At 43.8% G+C, this 17,642-nt stretch overlaps 1 protein-coding gene across 2 annotated transcripts; it reads left to right on the top strand.

Annotated features, from left to right (window-relative positions):
• Window positions 1-2,393: 2,393 nt before the first annotated feature.
• LOC26531971 (uncharacterized) lies at window positions 2,394-4,826 on the top strand. Of its 2 annotated transcripts, none has more exons than XR_001453153.2 (5): window positions 2,394-2,627; window positions 4,013-4,144; window positions 4,228-4,272; window positions 4,328-4,540; window positions 4,609-4,826. XR_001453153.2 is itself a non-coding variant. In XM_015187420.2 (5 exons), exons 1-5 carry the CDS (start codon window positions 2,543-2,545, stop codon window positions 4,687-4,689), a joined length of 546 nt encoding a protein of 181 aa, XP_015042906.1. In that variant the 5' UTR covers window positions 2,394-2,542; the 3' UTR covers window positions 4,690-4,826. The 2 variants fall into 2 exon arrangements, 1 of the variants encoding a protein (XP_015042906.1); XM_015187420.2 differs by having other exon boundaries at window positions 4,013-4,134.
• The last annotated feature ends 12,816 nt before the right edge of the window (window positions 4,827-17,642 follow it).

The following is a 17,642-nucleotide window of genomic DNA, read 5'->3' as shown; positions in this document are numbered from 1 at the left end:
GCTGGTCTGGCAAATATCCTTGATATCATTTAGTCAACTGGAAAAAATTCAATCAGCATACTTGGCAAATATTCAACAACGATGTGGATGTCGATGTCGATGTCGACAGGCAGCGATTGTTTGACTGAATGAGCAGTGGGTGGTTAGGGCCTGGCAGCCCTGCCAGGAGGCCTTATGGGGTGGGGTGGGGTGGGGTGTGGTGTTGTAGTCGTCCTAGGGCTGGGGAGACCGTGTTCGCTGCATAAATCAACAGCAAATAAATGCTGATACGCTGAAAGTTCGTCTTGGGATGCTGCTTTTGGCTGAAACAAAAAATCATGCGAAGCGGAAACGAAAAGTACAAAAGGAACAGTAGAAAGAACACAGAAAGAAAAGCGAGTGGAAGAGAGAAAAATTCGCATTCGATAATTGAATTTTCCGTGGAGGAGAATAGGAATAGGAAAAAAATATCTAAAAGAGTGAGAGAGAGGGAGTGGGAGTGGGAGAGGGAGGTTGAACCCCCAGCAGGCAGCGTGTCCAGCGATGCATGCGTCGCACGTAGCCCCGAGGAGCAGTCGAATGGGTAGCGTCGAATGGTAGCTTCAGATGGAGGAGGAGCAGGTCCTAGAGCTTGGCCAGAGATGGAGCTGCTGCCATATTATGTGCACAATAAATAGACGTGATCAGCATGAGCAAGGTGAGGGAGCATCGCTGTCGTCCTCGTCCACGTCCTCGTCCCCGTCTCTGTCGTCGTTGTCCTTGCGCTTCGCTGAGCGGCCACATCGCTGGCTGCATGCTGAGAAGTAGCTGGGATTTGGGGGGGAGGCCATGCCACATGCCTCGAGTGGCAGGAGGCAGCGAAGGAAGCACTTGAGAGGATGTTGACTGAGTTTTTCTTCAACTTCTTTTTTGCCGACTGTTTCCGGCTTTTGTTGCACGAAAAGTGCTCGACAGAATCTTTTGTCCGTCCGCATCTGTGTGCGCGCGTGTGTGTGTGTGTGTGTCTGCGTGTGGGTGTTCGCTCAGGGGGTGGTGGCTAAGTATGCCAGGCAGCGCCCAACCCAGACCCCACCCCCGCCTCCGTCCCTGTTGCTCCCCTTTTCCAACCGCCCCTCGAGATGTTGAAACTTCCGAAAAACAAGGCGCCGCTAAACTTTTTTTATGCTAACTTACTTTGTAGTTTCTTCTTATTTGCAACTTTGATTTTTGTTTATTTTTGCTTTCAACCCTCCGACGTGGAGAAAAAAAGTAGCTCCAAGCGGGGGTGGAATAAGCACACACAACCCCTAAGAAGGTAAGGGAGCCAGAGCGAAAGAGACACAGAGAAAATGGCGGCAAAATGGCAGAGCAGCTTCAACTTTGAAACATTTCTTGACATGGAAAATGTCCTTGTACTTTGTTTTTCCTTCTGTCTTTCGAGGCTTTAAAATGCGCCATTTTCTTGTTTGCGGACCCCAGCCAGGCCTACCCTGCCTCGCCCTCCCCCGTGCACACCCCTCCGTTTTGGTATCCCACTCTGCCAACCGGAAGTTTTATGAATTTTCTACAAAGCATCAAAGTTTTTTTCCATCCTCTGGATGTCCTTTGGGTTTCCATCTTCGTTTTCTTTTGCTTTTTAAAAAGTGTCGCTCCTGCTGCTGCTGCTGCTTCTGGGGAATCACTGCAGTGTGAATAATGACAAAAAGCCGAGCCAAGGAAATGGAGGAAATTGTTCTGGGGGGGTGCTGTTGTGCTGCTGCGTCAGGAAATATTCATAAAAAATCATCAAGAACTTCTGGAGCTGAGAAATGTTTGGGTCTCTTTGCCGTCATGCGGGCTGGAATCAAACGAATTTCAAACATTTCACTCTAAGACAATTAAAACATAGCTAAAAAATGGGAATTTTGTCACCCTATCTTGTGGGTTTTTCGATCAAATTACGAATAACATCACCTAATGAAGTTATTAGGCGCGTCAATGAAGGTCAACGAATTGACATTTAATGAAGTGAAAGGCCCAGCCCGCACTCTTCAGAAATGATCTTTTAATTGCCAAGGAGAGCACCTAACTGCAATTAGCTTTAAATATCAAACTCGTCTATATTGCAGGGCTGATGATAATGATGTTGCCCGGACAATTGACAGAGCATGAAGCGTGGAAACTAATGTGTGGAAACTAATTAGAGAGTGTCATTTGTTGAAAGGGTTGAAGAGGGTCATCACCAGGGACATTTGCTAGGGAAGGTGTTTTTCTTTCTTTTATTGTAAATATAAGTGTAACAGTAAGTAACAGTAATCTGCAAATTTTAGGTTTTCAAAAAATCTCGAATGGTTTTCTTTGCACGGTTTTTTCGTAGCAGTAGCTCGTTTCGTGTCTCCTAAAATTCAATTCAAATTTAAGCAGATTTTCAAATTCTTGAGTGGCGCTAAGAGCGCCTTCGATAGTATCGATAAGAAATCAGCTGTGCGCATGCGTAAATTTTGCAAACAAGTTTATTCTCCGGCGGCGCGGCGCGTTTTGGATCGACTTTGTGTTCTAGTTGTGTTCAAATTGTAAACTATAATTCTCAGCAAAGTCCAATCCAATGGAGAAACGTGAAGAAGAGTACGAAACTCTTTGGGAGTTCTTAAGGAAAATTAAAATGGAATCTGTGTTTGAGGACTTGAAAGGTAAGCGATAAGACGTAGGCTACATACATACATGTATCCATGTGCATATGCATATGCACAATTGCATACATGCATACTATGCTATACTCGAACATGATTGATCATGATCAATCCGCAGTCAAAAGCAAAACGCAGAGGCACAACAATAAGACGCCAAGCACGCCAGCTTCACAGCTGTATGTATGCATATGTATGTATGTATGTTACATGCATGTGTTTTCTAATCATTAAGTGTACAGCACATGTGCTGCTGTGCTTTTAAAAGTCGAGCTATAGCTTATTGAGACATATGTACATTGTACGTAAATGTAGATGGTGCATAGTGTTTCCGACCACATAAATTGTATACATATACATATGTATTATTTATCAGCATCAATAGCCAAGTCGATATAGCCATGACTGTCTATCCGACTGCCAGTCACAATGAGTGCTTTTAGCACAAACTACAGTTAACCATAACTAGCAGGCTGCTGATCATTATTGTAGCCAGTAGGACCAAATGCAATTTCAGTGGCTACGCAACCCCCTTCTACGCGCTTTCTTATTCTCCCTATCTCACTCTTAATCGTGCAGTGCCCCTCTTCCTAAGGAAGGGTAGCTCTCGATACAGTTATCACGGATGGTGTTTGTGTCAGAATAGAAAAAAAGAGGTAGACGTAAAAAATAGAAATAAAATATTCAATATTTCTGATCAATGAGGTCATTAGGTACTGACTGAGTACTGGGTATAGAAGTAGAGCCGCTGCTCAAGACCCATCCGGTTTTACTAATTTTCTTATTGATGGACCTACTTCATTCAATTCTTATATTTTCGATATTTCAATCTTTGAAAAATACTTTCCACAAACCATACATATATGTATGTAAAATGTCTCTCTATTACATAACATAGGTCGTTGTCACCGCCCGATCTTTTATTTTCACAGATACCAATGACCCGACTCGTTAACTTCTAAAAAATCATGGTCAATCGAGGTTATTTTGTTTGGGTTTGCTTTTGAAACTGTCATCTGTGTAATGTTATTAGATATAGTTAGTACTACAGTAGTAAAACCTGAGACAGAATATTTTATGCATTTAATTTAATTGCTATTAATTTTACTAATTGTATGCTAAAAAAAAAATTCACATTCAACAATTTCCTTAGATTGTGCTGTAAATATTTGTGGTTTTATGAATATTTTTAATGTGTTCTATTCAAGTGGTTTGGAGTGTACATGTATTTGAAGAATAATTAGTTTAAAATAAAATGTATGTGTTCTGTTCGAGTGTCTCGGAGTGTGTATTCTAATCTAAATTAGTTTAAAATACACTTAAAATGTATCCTTTTAAAGGAGCATAAGTAAAAAAAAATATTGTACCCAAATATATGAAATTTCCAGCTGCAGAAGTCACATACGATCGATTGAAATTTTTAAACAGTGAGGATGTCAAAGATGCCATACGTTTGGTAGGCCCACGCGCCGAATTTCGTGAAAAACTTTTGATGATGAAAAGGACAGAGGTAAATAAATGTAGGTAGATACAGAGATCTATACACAATCAATTCGAGACCTCAACTAAATTGCATTACGTTTTCCCACTCTTTCGATTACAGTTTGGAAACATTAAAGGATACATAGATCTTAGAGTACAGCACAAAGTAATTACATTTTTTGATACCATTTTTGTTATACTAAAAAGTTTGCTTTGCTTAGAATTTGGAACAACTTATAAATAGATCTCCTGAGGGCCTGACTGTGCTTCAGTCTTTCAAAGCAAAAAATTGCCTAAGCCAGGAACAGAGACAGTTTTTGGTTCAACTTCTCTTGGGGGAAGTTGATAACAATAGGAATGCCATCAAAATGCAAACATTATGCACTTTACTTGACGAAATAGTAGCTTTATTTCCCTCCGAAGAATCCAGGAAGGTAATTCAATTTGTTCAGTCTGAGCATTATCTAAAGAATTGCATTCGTATTTGTTTTTTGTCTTTTAGATTTTTGGAGCCTTGGAAGTGCATCCTCTATTCTTTGGCCGCAATGGAATTCCAAGGCATTTGCATAACGATCTATACTAAATAAGTTTTTACAAAGTACATTAAATCATAATTAATCTCATAAATGCTTTAAGAATATCTGTAGGAATTTTTGTACACTAAGGAAAATCTAAATAAATATTTTTTATGGGAGGGGTGGATCCTTCTCATTGTTCCATCGTACTCAAATAAAAATATAGCCGATTTAAGGTCTGATTTGATGGTTTTTCAAATAGCTATGCATTCTAACTTCTTGCAGTTTTATTTTCTTTAAAGTTTAGGCATTTCCCTTGCTATTTATCTAGGTTTTTTGGTTGGGTTTCTCAGGAGAATCAGCATAAATTATGCACGCCCACTTGCGAATGCAGTTCGTGCGTGCGTATGCCTCCCGCTGTCTCACATCATCACTCTGTGCTGCTGCACGTGCCTCGCTGTGTACACAGCACAGTACAGGTGCGAGGCGACGCGACGCACAATTAAGCGGCAAGTGGCAAGTGGCACGGAGGAGGCTGCTCAAGGACTGCGCTGCTTATTGAATTTTCATATTTTATGCCTGGGCCTCGGCCTGGGCCTGGGACTGGAACTGGGACTCGCTCAACTATGTAAAGTGGATTTGATAAACGAATTAGGCATCTCGCTGGCTCGAAACTTTGGCCAAACAAACAAATCAGCGGCAGCAGCAGGGAAAAAAGTGCCATGCCACGCCACGCCACGCCCCCGCCCAGGAGTGGCGCCTCAGCAGGGGGGCCCCTTCTGTGGGCGGGTCGGGACATAATCGAATTTATTTGTCTGAGGGTTTCTTTCGGCCAAAGTTTTTTGCAAAGCTTGCAGCGGTTTCCAGCAGCTACTCTCAGGGTTTTGAGTTCAGCCTCCCTTGGCCCTTCCCTGTCGAATGCTTGGGCCCTAACCACATTTGCACACGCTCGTCCTCACACGAGATTTGATTTTATTTCGTAGCTGAAATTTTCGGTGGCGGACTCGGATTCGGATTCGGATCCGGATCGGGCTGCTCTTCCAACTGCTGCTGTGTAAAATTAGCAGCATAAGATTGGATTATCTTTATGTGTTGTACAACTTGCTCGAGTCGAGTCGAGTAGTATCTGCTCTCAACTCTCAACTCCCATCGTATCCGCATCTTCATCCCCATCCCCCTTCCCCATCCCGATCCCCGACCCGGAGTCGACCCTTTTTTCCAGTGGCAGACATCGCCGCCCTGTGATTATATATGTCGAAGCACGTGCCACGATTAGGCGAACGGCGTTGCGTTGAAGCGTGAGAGGATGGCAGGACAGAGGCAGGAGGAGGCGGAGATAGAGGCGACACTTTTGTTGAATTGCTAATTTGCTTAAAGTCAGCCTTTCTCTCGGTTGAGTGGAGGACAACGGTTGCGGTAGCGGCAGTGGCAGCGGTTCTCTTCTCAATTGGATTAGGTCGAGAGTGGCATCAGTTTTTGGGCATTGCCATTCAGATGCGAGCTGATAACGGAAATAATGGCTGTATTATGGGGTTAGTCACACGATTTAATGCGAATCAATGAGTGTATCACTGGAACTGTTTACAAGGGCTTCAAGCTGTTTCAGAAAAATCCAGAGTATCCATCAAATATCCATCATAGGATGAACGTGAACGCGAAGGTCTCTCCATATTTGTGATATCGGCTATTTTGTTCCATCCCATCCAGCAATTCATCTCTCGGCTTGGGAAAGACTTTCCCAGCTGCTCTGGCAACCACACGAAACCCCTCTCTAATTGGAACCCCATTGACTTACTGGCTCTATAATATAGCCATCTCCATCCGCTTCTCGGACTGCGGCTATAAAGTCAATTAATCGACTAAAGTGCGGGATAATAATTCAGAGCTCAGAGAAACCGCGACAACCGCCAAAAAGCGGCGAGCACCTCGAGACGTCTCTATATAAATGGGCCCCCGGACTGGGCAAGGGAATATCTCTCTATGGAGATGGGGATGGCGATGGCGATGGCGATGGGTATGGGTATGCGGATGGGTATAGGCATGGGCATGGGCATGGGGATGGGGCTCTTGCCAGTCAATGTTTGTGGTGGTGCCTGGTGCCTGGTGCCTCGCGCCTCGCGCCTTTTGCTGTTTGTTTTTGATGTTGATGAATGTCGGTTGCCACAACTTTCTGCTCTTTCTGGCTGTTGTTTTAGTTGGGTATACAAACACGGGTATACCTTTTATTTTCTGACCGTTTTCCGTTGTTCTCGTTTAATGTTTTCATTTTGTGGATTTGTCGGTTGTTTTGTTGCGTGCTGCTTGATGCATGTTCCCTCACATTTCATGGACCTAAGGAGTGAGAGAGAGAGAGATCCACTTAACCTTGTGATTGATATGTTGCAATAATTCTTATCAAACAATGACCAAAAAGCAATGAAAAATCGACCGCAGCGCCTTTCCCATAGATGGATATCACTCCCTCCCCCTGCCCCTGCCCCTGCTCCCCTTTCCCCACCCGAAAAAAAAGCCAAAGGAACAAACAACAAAAAGCTCAATGAGAAAAACATTCCGAAATTTCGTGTGTGCACAATTCTCACTTTTGTAAACAGTATTAAGAAATATTAATTTTCATTTATCATTTTGATTGAGCGATCAAATCACAAGAGATGAAGACGAGTCTCGCTTCCCTCGCTGTCGCTGTCGCTTCTCTCTCTCTCTATCCCTCTTTTATTGAGAGTCTGTCTCGTTCTCGGTTTGTTTTCTCGTGTGATTTCTTTATTATGATAGCAGAGATTCTCTTTTAATGATCTTTCGTCGTCTTGATTTATGATCCCCAAGCCCAAAACCCAAAGTCCAAGCTGAAGTCCGAGTGGAATCGAGCCCATCCTAACCTCAGCTTTTGGCCGCAAGGTGTCGAAACTGCAACCGTTGGGGGCAGGGGCCATCGCCATCCCGTGGCCTGGGAAAGGGAGTACACGAAGCAGTCGTGTGGGCGTGGATTGGCCTGAAAATGTATGTTAAATCATTTCCCAGGCTCGAGAGTAGACATAGTCTTGGGAGGTATCAAGAAGATATGTTTAAAAAAACAAATAGTAAATTGATTTAGATTGAATTGTGAGCTCCAAAAGGCTGATGCCAATACAATTGGTTGAGTTATGATGTATGGAAGAAATCCATGAAATCGCATACCATTTGCTTGATTTATGATACGGGACTGATGGGTCTCTAAGGATATGATGAAACCAAAACAAAATCAGAGATATTTCTTAGGACTTTCGATGAAAACTTGAAAGTAAAAGCTGGTTGTTGAAGGATTTACAGGATGGAGGGACTCTCAAGTGTAGTATGACCTCTGAAGCAGTGCCCCCGCCCTGTTCCACCCACCTCCCACACCCCTTCCGTGGCACACGAGTGCCGTGCCGTGCCGTCAACTCTCTCGACACTCGACTTTTGTTCTTTTCTTTCCTGTTCAGCCAAGACTTAACTTAATTATACCCTGTAAATGGGCGTTCGAGTTGTGCAATCCCTTTTGGCCTTTTGAGAACCAGAGGGCTGGGTTGGGCTGGGTTGGGTTGCGAGTGGGGTGGGGTGGGTGGGTTCGTCTGATTTCCTGCCTTCGGCGAGTGAAAAGAACCTTTTTGTAAGCCGCTTAGATCCCGAGGGGTTCCGTTCGGCGAGAGGTCCCTGGGACCAGTTTTATCGACTAACAAATGCTGCAAGCGTGTAAATTAAAATTCGGTTTTTGTGGTTGCCACACTTGCATAACACCCCGTACTCCGCAGAAACACACAGATACAGTGGCACCACCACCACCACCAACAACACCGACACCGTCAACGTCACCGTCACCGTCACCAACGGGCGGGCAAACAACCCACACTCGCAGAGAACCACACTTAACCACATAGAGACATGTGCTCTATAATTTATTTTGACATGTTTGCCAACACATTTCAATTGATTTTATTGTTGGCCGGCAGTCGACTATATAAAAATGAAATAAACTGGAATCAGATGAAATGTATCACAATTATTGAAATATGAGAACCTTGCTCCATAACTCCCTACAGTGCTCTCTGATACGCACAGATACATACATACGTCTATGTATGTACGTGTCGGACTCCCTCATCTGCCAAAAACCACAAAGCAGACAGAGGACGCCACCCCCAGCCAGCTCCTCCCCTCCCTAGGCAACTCCCTCGCTGGCAAATAGTTTTGCGGATTTGAAAATTAACAAATTGAATTAAATGCGCGACTGGGCAGCAGAACAGAACAGAACAGAGCCCAAAACCAACGCAACCAACCCTGGCAACCAGTACCCCCCCTCTGGCACTCTGGTACTTGTGTCTCTCCATAGAATACACCCCTTCTACACCCCCCTCTATTACCCTCCTCCACGCAGTAGTTTAGTTTTATTTTGGTTGGATTTACGCCTGTTTGCATTTTCTGGTTGGGTTTTTGAGTTTGTCATAAATGTATCAAACAATTTTGCATATTTTTGTTGTCGGCGCGATGATAATCATCGCGATGATAATCGCTGCATATGTGTCTTCATGTGGCAAATTGCGGCAATTGTTGTTAATGATTAGGCCATGAAAAAATTATACAGATCAATGGCCTTTGATTGCGGTTACAGTTTGCTGCTGGGGTTTGCTCTTTGGCAGGTGGTCTCTAGGGGCAGGTGCTCTCATGGGGGGATGTGCGGCATCCAAAGGGTAGCTCTAGCAACGGATTTAAAGCAAAAGAGGAATAACTTTTCTTGTGAGATTTTTTAAAAAGTGGAAAATTGTGATATTTGTGCATATTTTAAAGCAAACAATTTGCATGTAAATACTCATACACATACTCGTATGTGGGTGGAAAAGTTCTTGTGTGTTTGCTATGGCATATGCCATATGGCATATGTCTGTATCTGTGTTTGTTTGTATTTGTGATGCCTTCCTTCGCCAGTGAAAATATTCGACAATATTTTCCAACAGCCAAAGCAAACATCAAAAGGATTCAAGCAAACGAATGCCAAATGCTCTGGATGATTACAGTAGAGACTTTTGTTGGGCTTACACTATCTTCTGGATTCGATCTGGGACTGGAAGGACTAAATTGAATGAAGATTTGAGTAGGAAATGAAAATTCTTCCAATAGAATTTTTATGAATGTGGGAAGGATGGATATGGATACATTGAGATCTTTTGGAACCAATAGAAAATATGTATATTCTATGTTGCTTTTATGGGCCACCAACTGCTTCCAGATACCCTTTCCTCGGCCTCTCTCTCTCTTCCATTCCTCTACACCTCTTTGGCTGGCAGTAAATATGCATTTTGTTGAATTTTCCATTTCCCATTTCCATTTGGACAACCATTTTGCGCATTTTTATGTTGTTTATTTTTGGCAGCTTTTTAAAAAAACATCAGAACTTTTCATTTACATATTCGCTTTGTAAAGAGACACAGAGCGACGACACAGAGAGACAGAGGGAAGAGGAGAAAGGCCAGAGAAGAGAGATGGAGATGGAGACAGAGACAGAAACAGAGAGAAGAGTGAGAGCTCTCTGGCCTGTGTCCCTGTGTATCCTTCGGAACGTTTGCCACATTTCGCTTGGTGCCGAAAATTTGCATAATATGCAAATGATGCCAGCCACCAGGAGTGGCGCCACAGAGCCCCAGCACCATCACCAGCACCAGCACCAGATCCTGTGGGGATGGGCAGGAGGGGAGGAGTAGTCCTTGGTGGCGGGGAGATGGAAGGATGAGCTACCTCGGTTACCGCTGTGGCTTTTTGTGGTCCTTTGCGATATCATATTTATTAAAAGGATTATTGGTGCTTCACTGGCATATCCTGTTAGCGCTGCTCAACCATCACCCACCAGCAGCCAGCCACCTCGTCCCAGTGGCGACCGCCACCACCCACTCCCCTGTCGCATTTATGCAAATGAACAACGGCTGCCTTTTGTTTCAGGTACAGCCCCCCTTCCCCCCACACCCTCACCCTCACCCACACCCACGCCCATTCGGAAAATATGTTGAGCCACAGAAATGTTCTTCTTTTCGTTGCTTCTTTTTCGATGGCGGCGCGCCGCCATATTTGATTTAAAAGTTGACGCCAAATTGTTCAAAGTAAAAAATTACTAAAATACAATTAAAATACGTCGAAACGGGGAGCAGCAGCTCCCTTTGCCACTTCGGGGGAATTTTCATCGGGAGGGGGCTCCTCTCTGTTCACACCTGGCACTTAGCGCCTGCCCCGAAGACGGCGCTATCTTTTGACTTGGCGCTTTGTTACGATTTCACTCTATTTACTTGGATTTTCTCACCTCCAAACTCGGTTTAGTTCTAATGAAGTTGAACGTTTTCTTTTATGGGTTTTATGGGGCACACAGAGCCTGGGATAGCGCCTAAGGATTCCATTGGGATGTTAAGGATGGCCATGGGAATCAGTTTATGGGGGTTTCCTGGTAACTTGGGTTTTGTTTTGGGTAGTGCGATAATTGATTTGGCTTTGTATTTGGTTTCCATTCCGTTGTAAGAATACGAAAGAATTCAAGGATCTCTTCTTCAAACTACGAAAATATCAAAGAATTCCAACGCATAAGTGGCTCTAAATTATTCTCTGACCTTCCAATGTAATCCTCTTTCCTTTAAAGACATTCATTTTCCATTTCAATACTGATTTCTTGAATTTAAACTTCAAGCTTTAAGCAGGAATCACTCCACTCCAGAGAGAGGCCAGGACCCAGAACCATTTTAAAGTCTTCCATTTCCCCATTTAGTATGTCAATTCAAGAGTCCGGGACACATGACATATTGTTGCAGCAAGTGGCAATTGCTCAATGCCTGCCTGCTGGCGCCCCAAACCACTCCGTTAAATGCCGCCAACCCCCATATTCAGAGGCTGCCTCTTGCCACATGACTGACACCCACATGTGGCACTAACACCGCCAATTTGACGCCGACTGTATGCCTATGTGTGTGCGTGTGTGTGTGTGTATCCCTCCCCCTTTGTATGCTCCTCTCTGTGGCACCACTTGTCAGTCATTTTACGAAAATGTTAAAGTATCAAAATCATTCGAATGGCGTTGAGAATGTTTGACAGTTCATAAATGCTCGACGCTTGACTTGCATAAATATTTTGCACGGCCTCTCGGATGGCCGAGAGGAGAGTGTAGTCGTGTCGGGGGTGGCACGTGTGGGTGTGTGTGTGTGTGTGTGTGTGGTGGAGCACTTGAAAAAGTTTCCATCCAAAATGCGAAAAGTCAAACAAACGTCCGCGCCGAGGCAGTCTTTTTACAGTTCCAGCATTTCGGATCGGATATCTCTCGCATCACTCGTCCCGTCCACGGCATAGCAGAGCATTTTCCTCTTTCATGGTTGCCATTTTGTTTTGAAACCCATAAAAAAACGAACAAGACACAGCAGCAAAAACAACAGTAAAGTTTCCCCCGTTTTCTCTTTGCTTTCGTTTCGTTTTTCAACGCTCTTCACTTGTTGTTTCTGTTGGGGCTTGCCTTTCGTTAGCTTCGTTTTTTTTTACACTCAACTTCGGCGCAGGCGCACACCAACAGTCACTCGAAAAAGTCACTCAACAGCCAACTAGGGGCGGGGCTTGGACTCAACTCTACTCGTGGGCGCTTGTGTGCGTGTTTCGTGTGAGTGTGCCACACTCCCCAGTGTGTGTGCGTGCGTGTCTGTTTCGTAGTGTGTTTCTGTGTAATTCCGCTTTTCAGCTGCCAAAAACAGCTGTTAACAAAAGAGCGAGACAGAGAATGTTGAGTTATGTCTAAAATGTTGGTTCCTCTGATGTTATGGGCCTTTTCTTTATTCTATGGCCAGCGCCAGAGCTCTGTTCGTGGAATTTTGACTGCCAGGAGGCGTCGTCGTCGTCGCCGCACGTTCCAAGCGATCCGATGTGCCCCTAGCGCCGGCAAAACAATTCAAGAGCCTGGAAATGGCAGGGTTTTTGTGGTTTTGAAAGAAGTGAAAACCTTGGGGGTTTTAAACAGTATGTAATTTGTATTAGGGAGATGTCAACTGATAACACCTATAGCTTTCAGCAGAGCTTCCCTTCCAGACACTTTTGATACACATACCACAGGTGTGTTGCCTCAGGGCACAACAATTTATGCGGCTTGAAATATTGTGGGTTTTAGGAAATGAAACTATTTTGGGGTGTTTTTCTCCCCATTCCTAAGAGATTTCTAATATTCCGAATAGTATTCTTTGGCAAACTATATACTATTTACAAATGAGCAGGTGATATTATCTATCCCATAAACGGCATGGTTATGTGATATTTAAGATAATTTGAAGTTCTTGTGGTTCTGTGGAGCAATCACATTACGGTTTGATATCAGCCCCTAATCAGAGATTCCTTAGTTTTATAGGTCTTGGATGATTTTGAGTCTTTGTCTTTATTTCTGTAAAAATAGTAAATGGAAGCTAACAGTGACTTCAATCGGAGATTATATAGATTTCGAGCACATTTTCCTCTGCAACTTCAAGATTTATACTTCCTCCCGAACAGCCGCTGTAACTACGATCTATTCCCTACACTGAGAGAAAAGGCTTAGTAAAAAGAAACAGATCCATTTTTAAATTAAATATTCGGTTTTTGAACACAAATATATTTATTTAATCTTAAATATAAAATAATCTTTAAATATACAGCTCTTAAAAATAAATATATTTTATTATATTTGTAGGAAATCTATTTATTGTAAACATGAAATATATTTAGATAAATTACTTTTAGAAAGGGAACCATAATCCAACTTCCACTTTTGGCTAAGTATTCAAACTGGAGGGCTTTTTTCTCTGGGTGCACCCACTCCACCATAGAATACCTGTCATAATTCCTCTTCAAGGCTTAATCCTCCACCTGTTCCCATTCGCTGCTCTTCAGAAGTTCACTTCAACCTGAAGCCGCGCGTTCCCGTTAGGACGGGGCCGTTCTTCATTCAGCTTCAAGTGGGACGGCGGATGGGCAGGAGGGGGGTGCTGTGTGGCAGGCGCCTAACAATTCACTTCCGCGTCTACAACCATTTCCGCTGCACTATTCAGCAAAACAAAGGAAAACCCAGCAACAGAAGGAAGAAAAGAGAAGAAAGCTAGCAAAACGCAAATAAATAATATCAAAAGTTGCGAAAGAGTCAAAAGTACACACAGAAAACAACAAAAAAAAAACAGGAAACGACAGGAAAAAAGGTGAAAAATTCATGTTGGAGCTTACGCTGCCACATGCAAAAGTTCGAGCACTGCCCCACGTCGCTGCCCCGTGCCCGTGCCCGTGCCCCCGCAATATTGATGGCTTCTGCACACGAAACGGGAGGAGAAAACAACAAAAGTATGACGCGATTAGAATCTGTAATTAGTTTTCGTGTATCTGCAATTGTTGTTGCTGTTTGTTTGCCGTTGGTTTGAATGCGGTAGCGGGGGCGAGTGGCAGGGATGGTGGGAATTGCACTTGTTTGGCGGCAAAACTTAAAAAGGCGTTAAAATGTGTGCCCCAACGCTTCTGACACGCGATGTTAGCCTCAGCAGAAGCAGCGGCAGCAGCAGCAGCACCTTGGGGGCGGACTGCTGTGCCTTCAGCTTGATGAATGGCTTAGAAGATGCAGCAAGAGGCACAGAAACAGCAAGCAGCAAGCAGCAGAAGCCTTTCTTGAAAGCCAATTGCCGCTGTTTGCCCCTGGCGCTGAATGCAGCCGACAAATTGAAAAGTCAACACGGCGGAACACGGCAAAAAGTGTAGGAGAGGGTGTACGGGAAGTCCAAAGGAATGCAGTGCAAAAACAAAGTCAAATAGGTCATCCGGGATGTAAAGTTGTGATAGGAATACCCAGAGATACGGATAGATCTTCTCAGAATGTCACCAGCCAGAGTTACAGTCTCCACTATCCCATGAAAACCTGCAACAGTAGGCTGTTCTGCTATGCAAAGGCAATAGCTCTCTCCACTCTTGTTGCAGGTTTTGGCTTGGTCATCGTTTAAATTATATCGATTTCGTATCATAATCAAATGTTTGCTGCTTGTCGTTTGGCGGCATCATCATCAGGCGGAATAACAACTACAAAAACAACGGCAACAGCAACAACAATAATCAACGCACGACAACAGCAACAAACGACATGCAACAGCAACAGCAACAACAATGGCAAACAGTAGTGGCAACAAACAGGCTCATTTGCATATTTACCAAAGACACACTCGCCCACAAACACATATATTCGTTGATATATATGTACATATACATATACACATATACATATATAGGGAGCCCATTCTGCATCTGTATCTGTATCTGTGGGCATGCCAAAATATACGATATCGTATGCTCATAATAAGTATCTGATAAGTAATGATATACAAACACAGATACAAAAGCTATAGATACTCGCACAAGCAGTGTGAAAGCATCCACGAGAATGTGTTGTGTGTGTGTGTGTGTCGGAGATAAATGCATTCACAAAATGGCTGAATGCCACAGAGCCAACAGACACACACACACACACACATACACACAGGCACTGGCAAACACTGGGGACCGTTATGCAAAGTGCAATGGCTGCAGTTGTTGCAACAACATGGATGGATGTTGCTATTGCTGCTGCTGTTGCTGCTGCTTCAGACCAGCGCTCGTTTGGCTTTGTGGCGCATTTTTGGTGTAACACAAAGTGTAACACACACACAATGATAGAGAGAGAGGCAGAGCAAACCAAAGTCAATGGCAACAGGAAGTGCAACGGCCACAGCCACAGCAATCCCCAACATCCATCCACAAGCCACCGAAACGAGAGCCAACAATTTAATCCATTCAAACGTGCAGCAAAGAGTTTGGAGATATAAATGAAAGATATATGTTATGTCGTATCTGGTGGATTAAGGCCAGATCTGATGCTGGAAAAAGAACCTCATAGGAACCAAACTGAAGCATATACTCGTGCATACTTTCATATAAGACCTTGAACTTTTGTCTTAAAATAAGTATTTTCAAGATACACTACCATTTCAGCCCACATAAACCTAGATAAACCCTAATCTTCCAGCTTTCAGAGATACTTATTCTGCTTTTCGGTGATGATCTCTCCCTCTCTCTGACGCACAACTCATCTCCCCATTGGGGTTCGAAAAATATCATTTTAGTAGCGCTGCGTTATCAAAATTCATAAACGATTAAACATTTAAAAGCCCATAAGAGACAGTGGAGATTTTCATAAAAAATCGATTTAACTTTGTTGCGCCGTGCCGCCCCACGCTTCCCATTGTCTTCGCCGGCCAAAGATGTGCCCCGATCGGTCGGGCGACTGGTATTAATATTAAACAAATCTATGGGTATGGGTGTGTGTGTGTGCGTATATGGTAGGTTTTTGTTATTATTATTTTTTTTTTTTGTATTTTTTGGTTAAACAATAAAACACACAAAAGAGATTTTTCAACGCAAAAGCCACAGAAAAAGACGCAGACACAGACGCCGACAGAGAATTAATATGGGGGATGACTCTGGACGGGGACGACGCCGCCGAAGAGCGGACAAAATTAAAAGCGCAAGCTCAAACAGAGACAATTAATCAAAATTTCTGGGGTCCACTGATAACTCTATTATGCACGGTCGATCGGGGGGACATTTTAGTAGCGACTAGATATGGATTTACAAGCATTTAACATTTTCTTTCTCCGCTCGGGTTGTCCAGATCCCAATGCGATTAGATGGCCCCTTTCTTCGGCTGTGCTGTGCTGTGCTGTTGTTCTCCCATTTATCTAGATGTGGCAACTTGTCAACAGGTTGCCACAGACGTTACCTGATACTGGACTTGGACTTTCCCAAGTCAAATGAAAGAAATGGAAATCAGTAGGGCTACAATTTATCTGAGCAGCGGGATCGGGCATAAATTAACTTGTTACACCGCTACCATGGGAAAGGAGAGAGAGAGATTTCTATATTTCTAATGCCAGGAGGCTGATCCAACTGTCCAACAGTCCAACAGAATTGTATCTTTTGCTCCCAAACCACAATCGCAGGCGAGTGCTGACGGCATGAGCAGAGGGGGAGGAAGGCTCTGGACTGGGATTCCCAAAAGCCATTGTAATTACCGGATTAGGGACACGTGCCGGCAGCTTCCTTTTGACTCAATGCCCTCCGTGTGCACTTGGCTGTTTCATCTTTTGTTTACTCGACTCCGACTCCGACTCCTTGCCATATCGTACAGGACACTCTCCCCCCGCGGTCGTAAGCCGCGTGCGAGTCTCACTTGATTTAATCATAACTATATGCGATCTATCTAAGGCGCGGACAATTTGTATGCCAACGCATTAAAAATCAATCAAACGAAATTAACAAGTTAACAATGAGGCAAAGACACAGTAATGTGGGAAGCACCCCGGGCCATACTATGTTACGAGTATAGCCAGGATCTGAACCTGGAACTGGACTCAATCATTGTGCAATTATACGTTGCGACAATGCCGCCCCGTCCCGTCTCGTGGCAGTCCCGTCGCAGCCCCTGTCCATCCCTGTGACACAGAAAGTCAACGAGAATCGGATGGGAGGGTACACGGCCATGTACTGTAACCATAGCTCGAGGGCTCTCGACTCATTTGCTTTGATTCTTTTTAGCAATTTGCGTGGGATTCAAGGGCTAGTATGCCCCCGAGGATTCGATTTCTCCATCCCCAGAAACCATATATGTATCACGCTCATTTCGGGGGAGGGGTGGGGAGGCGAGGAGGAGTTCCAATAACTTAAAATATCATTAGGTTTTGCTCTAGTTTTATGACGCCCTCAAAGGGGTTTTTCGAAGACAGTCAAACATTCTTAAAAATAGATAAAACCTGAAAACCAATAACCCTTATAATTTGTATGAGGGAGATATACCCCTTATTCACGAAATGACTCTATTCTTTGGAATTTCATTTTTTAATTAAACCCCCTCCCCCCGCCACGAGTTCCACGCGCCATCAGGTGGAATAGTTTTTTAATTGATTTTCTATAAACAAGAATCTAGTTTGGAAGAAGTATTTCCCAAATATCTATCTATCCATCT

Source organism: Drosophila pseudoobscura, chromosome X (genome assembly GCF_009870125.1).
Source record: "Drosophila pseudoobscura strain MV-25-SWS-2005 chromosome X, UCI_Dpse_MV25, whole genome shotgun sequence".
Lineage (NCBI taxonomy): Eukaryota > Metazoa > Arthropoda > Insecta > Diptera > Drosophilidae > Drosophila > Drosophila pseudoobscura.
The sequence above is the reverse complement of the archived record's forward strand: the minus strand, read 5'-3'. Positions and strand labels throughout refer to the sequence as shown.

Excerpts from the sequence above, each read along its gene's own strand:
- LOC26531971 (XM_015187420.2), top strand. The coding sequence starts at position 2,543 with ATGGAGAAACGTGAAGAAGAGTACGAAACTCTTTGGGAGTTCTTAAGG. Across the intron at positions 2,628-4,012 it reads TGTGTTTGAGGACTTGAAAG|CTGCAGAAGTCACATACGAT; the intron begins GTAAGCGATAAG and ends TGAAATTTCCAG. Across the intron at positions 4,273-4,327 it reads ATCTTAGAGTACAGCACAAA|AATTTGGAACAACTTATAAA; the intron begins GTAATTACATTT and ends TGCTTTGCTTAG.